General features: G+C 59.0%; 1 protein-coding gene across 2 annotated transcripts; it reads right to left on the bottom strand.

Annotated features, from left to right (window-relative positions):
- Positions 1–1339: 1339 nt before the first annotated feature.
- On the bottom strand, positions 1340–10960 carry LOC123046012 (G-type lectin S-receptor-like serine/threonine-protein kinase At2g19130). Of its 2 annotated transcripts, none has more exons than XM_044469284.1 (2): positions 8804–10960; positions 1340–1617 (listed from the first exon to the last, which is right to left on the bottom strand). In XM_044469284.1, the coding sequence occupies exon 1, from the start codon at positions 10603–10605 to the stop codon at positions 9052–9054; it is 1554 nt and encodes a 517-aa protein (XP_044325219.1). In that variant the 5' UTR covers positions 10606–10960; the 3' UTR covers positions 1340–1617; positions 8804–9051. The 2 variants fall into 2 exon arrangements, with proteins under 2 accessions (XP_044325219.1, XP_044325218.1); XM_044469283.1 differs by having other exon boundaries at positions 8868–10960.
- Positions 10961–11723: the final 763 nt, after the last annotated feature.

Genomic DNA, 11723 nt, shown 5'->3' with positions numbered 1-11723 from the left:
TGTCTTACATAGTATGGTGTATATGAAATAAGAATTCTATCATCACTATAATCTCCAAAAAACTCAAAAGGCAATCATATCCTCAAGAGAAGATGGTGATGGCAGAAAGTTCAGCAGACATTAAGTGAGTTTATATGTGGCAATAGTCAACATATTACATACCGTCATGTCACCTTTGACCGTCTTCAAACCTGGATTCCTTCATTTGTACCCATATTTTCCTTCGCATCCATGCCGCACTGGAGCCTGCCGCAAATTTCGTCGCGCAGGTGTAGGGCCAGGCCACTCGGTTTCGTACCAGAACACCACACCATCGAGTGAGCATGAGGGATGACCCGGCCATGCGTACTCTTGATCAAGAATGGGTTGTGGCATACATGTACATTGACATCTTCCTTCGATTTAAAGATAGGTATCAAACTATCCCATCAACAAAACATACACATATTTCTAGGTCTGCCATATTTTGCTACAATGCTTGATTACATACGGTACTAAATAAGAAATAATTTAATTAGCATACCAGCTTTGCCTTCCTTTATTCCTTCCGCTCAACATTACTAAAACTCTAAAATTTGCTGAAACTAACAGATATTATTAGCATCGACTGCTAGTTATTATTACACTCAAATTGCAGCACCAGGTTGTGCCGTTATAGCTGCAAGTAGTCTTGGCATCGGGGGCACATCAATCTCCTGTAGACCCTCGAGAACCCGGACCACTTCACCCATCGTTGGCCGATCAAACTCATTATCTTGGATGCACCAACCTGCAACTTTGCAAACCCTTTCAGCCTCTTCCAAATTGAAGTCACCATGCAACCGTGGATCCACCAAACTCTTCACATCTCCCCCATGAAGCTTGCTGATGGCTTGCACCGAGAAATATTCAACATGGTAACTGCCGCTGCTGCTAGTGTTGTATATTTCAGGTGAATTCCTCCTTCCCGATAAGATCTCCAGCAGGACCATGCCAAAGCCATAAACATCAACTTTCGGTGTAATAGCAACTCCGGTAAGCCACTCTGGGGCAAGATAGCCTGCAGTTCCTCTGAATGTAGTTAGAATTCGGCTAAAATCCCTTCCCACAAACGCTGCCAACCCAAAGTCTGCAACTTTAGGAACAAATGATGTGTCCACAAGTATGTTTTCTGGTTTAACATCACAGTGTATGATGCATTCGTGGCAACTCTGATGCAAGTAGGACAACCCTCTGGCAACTCCTAGGGTTATCTGATATCTGCTGTTCCAGCTTAGGACAGCAGCATCAGCATTATTGCTCTTCTTAAATAGATGACCATCAAGAGACCCATTACCGAAAAAGGCTTTCGCCCCGCTTTATAAATAAAGCAAACCGCCACAAAACATACAACCACAACAGGTCCACACACACACACCACCCAAGTACCACAACAAAGTATTAAGGTTCTGCTGAGGGCACAGCTCAACAAGCCCAGAAGAAAGAGAAAAACAAAGCCTGCCCAGTGCAGGCGATCTAGTCAGGCTCCGGCGGAGGCGGCGGCGGCGGGGGCGACAGGCGGACGGCCATCGAGCGGAGATCGGCGATGAAGGCAGAGATGGCGTCCCGATCCAGGGGGCGGCTAAGCGGCCGCCAAAGCTGCAAGAAACCCGAGAATTTGTAGAGAGCATCAGTAGCGCGACGAAGAGGAGTACGCTGGATCACTAGCTTATTGCGAACGGTCCAAAGCGTCCAGGCAAGGACCCCAACCTCGAGCCACCTAATGTGGCGAGAGGACGAAGGGGACAATTGGAGTTCAGCAAATAAGTCCGGGAAATTGGTGTGGCACCAACTCCCACCGACAATCTCGCGAAAGCAGCTCCAGAGGAACCGGGCGGAGACGCAGGCGAAGAAGATGTGGTTGGAGTCCTCGGGAACAGCACAGAGGGGGCAGATACCAGTGCCCGGGCCATTACGCTTGCGGACCTCCACACCGGACGGGATCCGTCCACGGATCCACTGCCACATGAAGATGCGAATCTTCAGGGGACGCGGACGGACCACACCATCGATAGGGGGAGGGGAGCGGAGGAGGGGGCAATGGCCAAGTATAGCGATTTGGTAGAGAACTGGCCCGACGGCTCCAGGTGCCAGCGCACAAGATCCTGATCCCCATCCACCACCGGCTCATGCAGAGCAACGCAGTCAAGCAACTCACGCCAGGCGGCGGATTCCGCCGGCCCAAATGGCCGACGGAAAGCGAGGCGCCCTAAGTCAAGAAGGGCCCTATCAACAGAGATCATGGGGACGACAGCGATAGAGAAGAGGGTGGGGAAGCGGGCCGCAAAGGGAGAGTCGCCGGCCCAGCGATCAAACCAGAAGAGCGTCGAGAGGCCGGACCCCACCGAGATAGAGGTACCAATGCGGAGCACCGGAAGAAGCTGGACGAGGGACTGCCAGAACTGAGAACCTCCCGATTTCTGGCAGAAGGCAAGGGGTTGACCACGCAGGTACTTATTCCGGATAATGTCCAGCCAGAGGCCACCATGACCCTGCGTGATACGCCACAGCCACCGGGATAGAAGGGCAATATTCATCCGTTTAGAGCACATGATGCCCAATCCACCCTGCTCCCTGGGCTTGCAGATGTCAGGCCAGCTGACCATGTGATACTTCTGCTTGCCATGCTCGCCAGCCCAGAAGAATCGGGACTGGATTTTGGCGATCTCCTTATGGAGAGATTCATGGAGGCTGTAGAAACTCATAAGAAACAAGAGGAGGCTGGAGAGGGAGGAGTTGATAAGGATAGTCCGGGCCGCCTTGGAAAGCCACCTCCCCTGCCAGGGCTCGCATCTGGTCTGGAGCTTGGTCACGGAGGGGCGTAGGTCTGCGACAGAGAGGCGCGAGTCACTAATGGGCGTCCCAAGGTAGGTAGTGGGGAAAGAGCCCAGGCGGCAATTAAGTCTGTTGGCAATGGCCACAGACTCAGCGGGGGAATATCCCATCACCATAACATCGCTCTTATCGAAGTTGATCTTGAGGCCCGACATCTGTTGGAAGCAAAGAAGGAGGAACTTGAGGTTGGTGATGTCCATCTCCGAGCCTTCGACCATGATGATCGTGTCGTCAGCATACTGGAGGATGGAGATTCCCGAGCCCCCAGAGAGGTGGGGGGTAATACCTCGGATGTGGCCCGCGGCTTTAGCCTTATCGAGAATGGAGGCCAAAGCGTCCACGACCATATTGAAGAGGAACGGGGAGAAGGGGTCGCCTTGGCGCACCCCACATAGGGTAGGGAAGAAGGGACCGATCTCGCCGTTGATGCTGACCGCCGTGCGACCGCAAGAGACCATTTGCATGACTCTCGTGATCCACCGGTCGTCAAAGCCCTTCCGAAGAAGGACTTCCCTAAGGAAGGACCAGCTAACCGTATCATAGGCTTTGTGAAAATCGATCTTCAGAAAGACCGCCTTCAGGCGCTTGACCCGGACCTCATGAAGAACCTCATGAAGCACCAGGACACCATCCAGGATGTACCGACCCTTAATGAAGGCTGATTGGTTAGGGTGGGTAATCCGATCTGCAAGCAGGGTCACCCTATTGGCGTACCCCTTGGCCAGGATCCGGAAGATCACGTTAATGACCGTAATCGGGCGGAACTGGCGGATGTCAGTCGCCCCAGGGACCTTGGGGATGAGGGAGATGGTCCCGAAGTTGAGGCGGCCTAGGTCAATAGATCCCACGAAGAATTCATCAAAGATGGCCATGACCTCTGGTTTAATCACGTTCCAGAAGGTCTGGAAGAAAATGACCGGAAGACCGTCCGGGCCCGGAGCAGAGGAGGAGTTCATACCCTTGATGGCCTCCCAGACCTCCTGCTCAGAGAAGGGGGCCGTCAGGGACGCGTTCTCTGCGTCAGAGACAAGTTGGGCGCCGGCCCAACAATCAGGGGCGAGGGAGATGCCGCTCCGAGGAGCGGGAGAGAAGAGGGAACGATAGAAGCCGTCGACATGGGAGCGGATGTCCCGGGGGTCCTGGAGGAGGGTTACCCCATCCCAAAGGCAGGGAATGGTGTTGCGTCTACGGCGCCCGTTGGCAATCGCCTGGAAGTAAGCCGTATTCGCGTCACCCTTCAGGACCCAACGCTGAGCGCCCCGAAGGCGCCAATAGGCTTCCTCATCGGTGTAAATCACGGAGAGCTGGTCTTCGAGGTCATAGCGGGAGAGCCACTCGTCCGGGGAGAGACCCACCGCGTCAGCCCGAAAGTCGAGGGCCTGGATCGCGGTGAGCAACGCCTTCTTACGCTCCCTGGCGTCACGGCCCAGGTTGGCCCCCCAGCCCTTCATAAATTGCCGGCCACGCTTCGCACAGAAGTGCCACGCGTCAATAGCAGAAGGGGGGCGAGGGTGGGGGTGGGCCCGAGCCTCGATCCACCGAGCACAGACGGCGTCGGTAAACCCGGCCTGGGAAAGCCAGAAGGTCTCAAACCGGAACCGAGGGGGGATCGGCGGACGCTCGTCCGCGGAGGAGAGGAGCAAGGGGACGTGGTCGGAACCAATCCGGGTGATGGCGCGAAGAGAGGCTAGGGGGCATCGGAGGTCCCATTCCGGGGAAACTAGGACCCTGTCCAAGACGGACAGGGTCGGGGAGGCTTGTCGGTTGGTCCAAGTAAAACGGGCCCCAACCCGATCAATCTCCCGGAGGGCGAGGTCGGCAATGAAGTCGTTAAACATGTCCATCCGGGCAAAGCAAACATTGCCATTGTTCTTGTCCTCCGCAACGCGCAGCAGGTTGAAGTCGCCCCCGACAACCACGGGGAGGGAGGCGGCCGAGATTTTCCGGTGGAGCTCCTCCAAGAAGGAGGCCGACCTACTATGATCGGCCGGTCCATAGACAATGATGATCTCCCACTTGAAGTTGAGCGACCTCTCGAAAAGCTCCATGCTGACGAAGAATTCGCCCCTATCCATGCTGCCCACCTCAAAGGTGGCATCCTTCACACCTAAAAGGATGCCACCCGAGTGGCCCGCGCTCCCACTAGAAGGGAGCCAGTGCCACGCAAAGAGGTGAGAGCTCAGCCGGTCAAGCTCAGGGAGCGCAAAATCGCGACGCATGGTCTCTTGCACAGCCACGATGTCGATGTGCTCATCTCGCATGTATTCCACTAACTGGCGGCGGCGGCCATCATGGCCGAAGCCGCGGATGTTCCAGAAGAGGGCCCGCATTAAGGAGCCATTGGGGGCTGCTTGACCCCAGAACACAGGAAGCGCTAAGCGCACGAAGGGCCGCCGTGCGGGAGCGGGTGCGTCCCCGAATCTCCGGCACGGCCACCGAGGGAGGAGGGGCCGTCGGCTGCGGCCGAGGCGGAGAGGAAGATCCCCCAGACGTAGAGGCGGCTGGGGGAACGAGGAGGGCCGCCCGGGCCTCCGCAAGTTTCCCATCGAGAACCTCACGGGCTCTGATGGCCGCGATCTGGGCGAGAGGGGGGCCAACTTCCCCTCGGAAAATGATCGCGGAGTCGGAGGCCACTTTGGCGAGATGACCCAGCGGAACAGACTCAAGCGCAGAGAAAGAACAAGACGAAGCAGAGGGGGGAATGGAGGGCGTACCTGGCTCCAGGTTACGGGCGGCAGCGCGGAGCTCCGCCCGCTCGGGGATGGGCAGCGCCGGGCTGCCCTCAGGGTGGGCAGCGTCCAGCCGAGCACTCCGGCGGGAAGCCACCACCGGGGAGGAGGCCGACCGACTGCGACGGGAGTAGGCGGCAGACCGGGGAGGGGGGGGCTGGGCCGCCAAAGGCGTGATGATCCGGGCCGCCCCGCCCCAGGAGACGACGGAGGGGAGGGCAGCAGTCCCGACCCAGCACAGCCGAGGAAGATCTGGGCCGGGGGTGATGGTGCGGCCAGAGGGGGAGGAGGCGCACTGGGGGCCGGAGAGCAGGCCTCCGAGGGAGCCCGTGGAGACGACGGGGCCGGAGGAGCGTCAGGCTGCGGGGAGGAGACGGCGACGGGGGGAGGCGAAGCCGGAGTGGGGGGGACAACCACAGGAGGCGTCCCCCCACCCGCGGGCGCCGCCGAAGAGTCGGAGAGCAGGCCGCCGAGCAGGCCGACCGGGGCCAACACAGGTGGCGGGGACGAGGTGGGGGAGCGCGGGGAGGAGGCCGGGCAGACCACCAGGCCCACACTGGAGATGTCGCTCCCCTCGGATGGCGACACGTCAGAGATCGGCGGGCCATCCACCGGGGGGCGAGAGGCGGCCTGGCGGCCCTTGCCCCCCGCAGACGGAGGGGGGCGAGGGGGATGGGGAGCGGGAGTCCTCGGACGCCCCCTCCTCATCCGAGCGGTGAGAACGAGAGCGGTGGCGGCCGTGGTAGTCTCCGCCGGCCCCCGGGTTGTCACCAGGGGGGCCGACGTCGAGGAAGCGGGGACGCCCAACGTGGTTGGGAGGCTCGGGGGCGATCCTGAGGTCGAAGCCCTGGTCGTTGAAGAAGACCCGGACCGAAGTGCGCAGCTTGGAGGAGTCGAGGCACTTGACCTTGACCCGCACCTCCTCCTCCTTGCGCAATGAGAGCTCGTCGACCACCACCACCTTGCCCAAGAGGCGAGACATCTGGCGGATGACGAGCTCGGACCGCGCAATATCGGGGAGACCGGAGATGAGGATCCAGGCGGTGTCGAGGACAGCCACGGCCTGAGCGTCGAGTACTGGCTCGGATATCTCGACAACCAGCTGGTTGAGCGCGAGAGTGATCCGGCCACTACGCGTCGCGTAGCCGAAGCTGACGGAGTCGGGGAAGACGACGGAGAAGATGTGACCGGCTGTGGGGGTGACCACCCAGTCCCACTGGTGGCGGTAGAGGTGGTTGAGCTCAGCCTCGATCATCTCTGGGGACGCCACCCCATCAACGACCGTGACAATCGCCTGAAGGGAGGGCGACGGAGGAGGGGCGTCCGGGACCTCGAGGTGGAAGAAGCCCAACCCCTCGATCCCATGCCCATACATCATGAGCTCCGAAACCACCGGTCTATCCGGGCACAGAATGGCGGGGTGGCCGGGATCCTTGCAGAGGTAGCAGCACTGGGGGTTGACGCAAGCAACCTGAGAATGCCCCCTCACCCCACAGTTGAAGCATGGGGGGCGAGGGAGATCGGAGACGGGGCCCGGAGCGGAGGAGGCTCCCGGACCCGCGGGGGGTGGCACGGCCGGAGTGAGGCGGACACCCCGGCGCTTCTTCTTCTTGGCAGGCCCAGGACGGCCGCGGGAGGTGCCACCACCATGAGCCGGAGCCGGGGCCGCAGCCCCAGTGGAGGCCGCGTGCGGAGGGACGTAGCGGCGAGTGTCCGGGGTGGGGAGGATACCGTCCCGCGGGCGAGGCGAGCCGACCCGGGCCGGACGGGAGGGGGACGGGGAGCGTTCCCGACGACGGGACGGCGACGGGGAGCGCCGGCGGGCGCGCCAGTCCCCCGACGACGCCCGCGGCGACCGGGACCGCGCCCGGTCATCACGGCGGGAGGGGGAGCGGCGGCCGTCCCGAAGCTCCCGGAGCTCGCGCCGGAGCTCCTCCTCCCGCCGGAGGGAGTCGGGGGAGGGGCGGGACGAGTCGCGGGGGGGGGGGGGGTCTCCCGCCTTCCGCTTCGCCCGGGGAGCCGGGTCATTCCACTCCCGCGGCATGGCCGACCGCGGCGCGGCGGGGGCCGGGAGGGACGGGGCGAGGGGAGCGGGCGGGGGAGGGGGAGCTGGCCGGCCGGACGATGGAGGGGGAGCGGCAGGGGGCGCCGGAGGAGCGAGGCGAGGGGTGGAGGTGGGCAGGGGAGCGGGATGGGGAAGGGGAGAGGAGGCGGCGGCGCACAGGGACGGGGGCAGAGGGAGACCACGGGGAGGCAAAATCGAGCAGATGCCCCCTTTGCTGGGCCTAGGGCACGGGGTTGGTCCACCCAGATTGGGCCGGCCTGCGAGGGGAGGGGGGGCGACCCGCGGTGGGCCGCGCAGGGGCCACCGGGCGCGATGGGCCGGGGCCCAGCAGCCCAGCAAGCCCCGCCGGGTGGCCTGTGTCGCGGGGGAGAGCGGGGGTGGAGGGGAAAACCCTACCGGAAGCGGCCAGCGGTGCCGCCGCCGGCGCCGAACCGGCGAGGGCAGCGGGAGGGGGCCGGGCGACCCGGACCGTCTGCACATGGAGCCCGGAGGAGCCGAAATGCGCTATGAACGGCCGGTACGGCGCCGGGCGTGGCGACGGGACCGGGAGGAGGGGAGGGAGGGAGAGGGACAGCGGGGGGGAAGGAGGAGCCGGCGGCCGGGCCCCCACCGCCGGCCGGCGCCAGGAGGAGCGGGCGGGGCCCCGATCGGCGCGCCCGGCCATGCCCCAGGCCAGCACGCGGCGGCGGCGGAGAGCCCTACCGGCCAAGGCCACACCTTGGGGGGGCGGCACCCGAGCCGGGCTCCGGGGCGCCGAGGGGGCCGGCGGCGGCGCCCGCCTGCCGGGAGCAGAGCCCCTCACGTGGGGGGCTGAGCTAGCCAGCCGGCGGGGCAGGACGGGCCAGCGGGAGGAGCGGGGGGTGGAGGGAGCCGGGGGAGAGGGGGGAGGGGGGAACGGCGCGTCCTCCGCGCAGTCAGCCCACCGGAAGGGAGCCGCCGGGGCGACCGGCGCGGAGGGCGGCGGCGGGGCCGCGGCCGGAGAGGCCGGCGGGGAGGGGGCGGGGAGGGGCGCCGGCGGCGCGGAGGCAGAGGCGGCGGAGGGGCCCGCGAAGGCGCCAGCGGAGTCGCCCATCGCCCAAGCCTTAGGAGCTTCACCTCCTCACACTTCCAAGAGACCCATTTAACATGTGTTCGTATACAAGTAATCTGTGATCACCTTCGCAGCAGAAACCAATCAATTTGACAAGGTTGATATGTTGGATCAGTCCAATTGAGCTCACCTCGGCCCTGAATTGCTTCTCTCCTTGCTGAGCACCATCAAGCTTTTTCACTGCTATAGTAGTCTTCGAGTCACTTAACACTCCCTTGTATACAGAACCAAAACCACCTCCTCCAAGCTTTTCTGAGAAGTTTTTAGTAGCATGAACTAATTCGGTGTATCTGAAGGCTATAATCCCACCAGCACTACCTTGATTGCCGTATAAAGGGGAACCACACCACTTGAATTTGTTCCTCCAAATAAGTAACAACACCAGGAGCATTAGTAACCCAAAACCAAAAATGCTTGCAGCAGTGACCACTCCAACGGTTTGGTTTTCTTTTGTTTTTTCTCAAACTTGGCAGCAAATCTTTGGCGGCAAGGCGAATATAAAGAACATCTTCAGAAGTATTATCAATGCCATCATTCAGATTTACACTAAGCAATTCCCCATGCCAGACAGAGCATCTGCTACTGTTATAGGAATAAGCAGTGCAGGAGCAAGAACTGAGACAAGCTTCTTCGCAATCGCTCTGTGTGTTAGCAATGTCTATGCTTTGCGGGTTGTAGGGTAATGTAACTTGAGCAATGGAGTGGAACATGTCTGTTGAACTTGTGATGTTTTTGTTGTTACTACTAGTGTTGCAGTGTAACGGTGTATTTCTGATGCATCCTCCTGTTCGATCATTAAACTCCCAATCCAGAGGTGACTTCTGAGAGAAGTTCATCATACAGTCACAGAATGGCTGTGCAATGCCGTTGCAGACTGTGAAAGGTCCACAGGTAGCAGCCGGAGTGCAGGGATCGGCAGGCTGGGTATATATAATTTGCCAAGACTGGTTGGCTTGTGACCAAACATTCAGCTTTATCAGACCAGAGATGTCTAGTGAGACAAATGTGGGGGATGATTCATCCGGTGAAGTGTACGTGTAGTACTCCTCTTGGTTGTTATCAACATATGTTGTGTTAATCAAACCTTTGGTCCGTGGATCCAAATCCAGAATGGAATTGAGTATTGGTATAAGACTCAACGATGATGTTTTGGAGGATGCCCAATGCCAATACACTACCAAGGGGTTGCGGCGCTTGAGGACAATCCCCTTGGTTTCTTCTAGTTCAATGCTGTATGAGCCAAGACCCGGATCAATGAGGCTCTTCTTTGAGATGCTCTGATGAGTCAAGCTGGTGACCTTGTTCCGGCCAAACATGGAACCAGGAAGAAAAATATCTGTTGGGTAATCAAAGCTCTGCCACAACGGTAGGTCAGATGATGATGGGCTCTCTGTGACTGTAAGAGCAAGGTTTCCACTATTCAAGAGAACGGCAGCACCAGTAGTGGCGTTTATGCTGCTGGTTTGTGTCCTATTATTGACAATGTGAGTGGACCAAACTACGGAATCGTTGTTCGCGATGACAAGATTGCCATCGATCGATATCTTGAGCTGTGTTAGGTTGAGGTTGGGGCCAGTGATGGGCTGGTCCCTGTTAGCAACCCACACAGTAGTAAAAACTGGGATCTTGTTGAACCATATGCCAAGGTACCAGCTGGAGCTGGTGGTGTTCTGGGACTTACTGATGATGCTTGCTGCTGGCTGAAAGAAGCCGAGCGCAAACTTGCCGTTTCTTGAGACAAGCTTGCTGCCGACCGCGAGAGATTGGCCCACCGTGAGGGTATCGCTTGCAGCTGCGGACGAGGGGCGCCAATGAGGAATATGCAAGAGGAGGAGAAGCCCGAGCGATAATATGTAGAGGGGAGGCATTGAGGAGAGTGTGTAAATGTTGTTTTGCTCTGCTATTTGGAGAAGGAAGAAGAGGGTGTATATACAGATGAAATGGAAGAGGAACAAGAGTGTGAACAAGCATGGAGGCAGGGGAAGTCAAGATTGGTGACTACTGACTAGGACAGCACTAGCTACGTTACCCACTTGGGCTGCCACTTGAGCTAGGTAGCTGCATACCCACTTGGACTTGGGGCAATCATCTCTGTATACAATACAAGGAGCAAGGCGCTAGCAGTATTGCCATGAAAACAGTGTGCTGCCCGGCATGAGGCACACCAAGGTTGACTTCCAATGAAGCTTCCACTACACTGACCGACTGGAGCCACTTCAGAGTGCTCACTGGATTCACCCCTTCATGACTGAAATGAAATCCAACTTCCAACATAGTGCAGAAGGTCAGAAAGCAACTCAGAAACCTAACTGCTGGCAAGCTTTTCGTCTGTAGCATTTCCAAGTTCAGGGCAAAGGAAATGAAGCATAGATCGATTATATATTTTGAGAGAGAAATCTTGTATATTGGCAGAAGCAGCAAGTAACAATCAAAATCTATCCTTTTTTGAGAGAGAAAAGAAATAACAATCGACAGTCTGATGTACTAGAACAGGATGAAATGTAAGAGCCTGAGTAGTTTAACTTTCTTTGTAGAGGAGAAGAGAATATAATAGGACAGAAGAGAAAGCTCACCAGTAGCAGCCATTGCTCAGCTTGTGGAACCGAATCAGGAAGGCCGCCGCCGCCGTGAGCCACCGCCCACCGGAATGTAAGTAAATGGAGCCCGCATGACGGAGACTCGCCAGCTCGCCGTCCCGATGTCCGTTCCCTATTCCCCTCGCCGGCCTCTCCATTGTTCCGCCGCCACCCAAGCCTGAATGCTCACCGCCTGCCGTGCTGTGGCCCGTCCCCCACCTCCACGCCTCCACTACCGGCGGTTCCCTTCCCCACCCCGCACCCCGCGTGATTCGAACTGTCTAGACCGCCGGCCACCGGCAGAAGGTGAGGTGGGGGTGAGCTCCGGCGGCCGTCAGAGAGGAGAGCGGCGGCAGATGAGTCCACGGTCACAAGTGATTTGCCGAATGGTTCACAGCCGTCGGATGGAT

The sequence above is a fragment of the Triticum aestivum genome, chromosome 2B (genome assembly GCF_018294505.1).
Source record: "Triticum aestivum cultivar Chinese Spring chromosome 2B, IWGSC CS RefSeq v2.1, whole genome shotgun sequence".
NCBI classification, from domain to species: domain Eukaryota; kingdom Viridiplantae; phylum Streptophyta; class Magnoliopsida; order Poales; family Poaceae; genus Triticum; species Triticum aestivum.
The sequence above is the reverse complement of the archived record's forward strand: the minus strand, read 5'-3'. Positions and strand labels throughout refer to the sequence as shown.

Bases quoted from the DNA above. Each gene is read 5' to 3' on its own strand.
- LOC123046012 (XM_044469284.1), bottom strand. From the start codon at position 10,605: ATGCCTCCCCTCTACATATTATCGCTCGGGCTTCTCCTCCTCTTGCAT.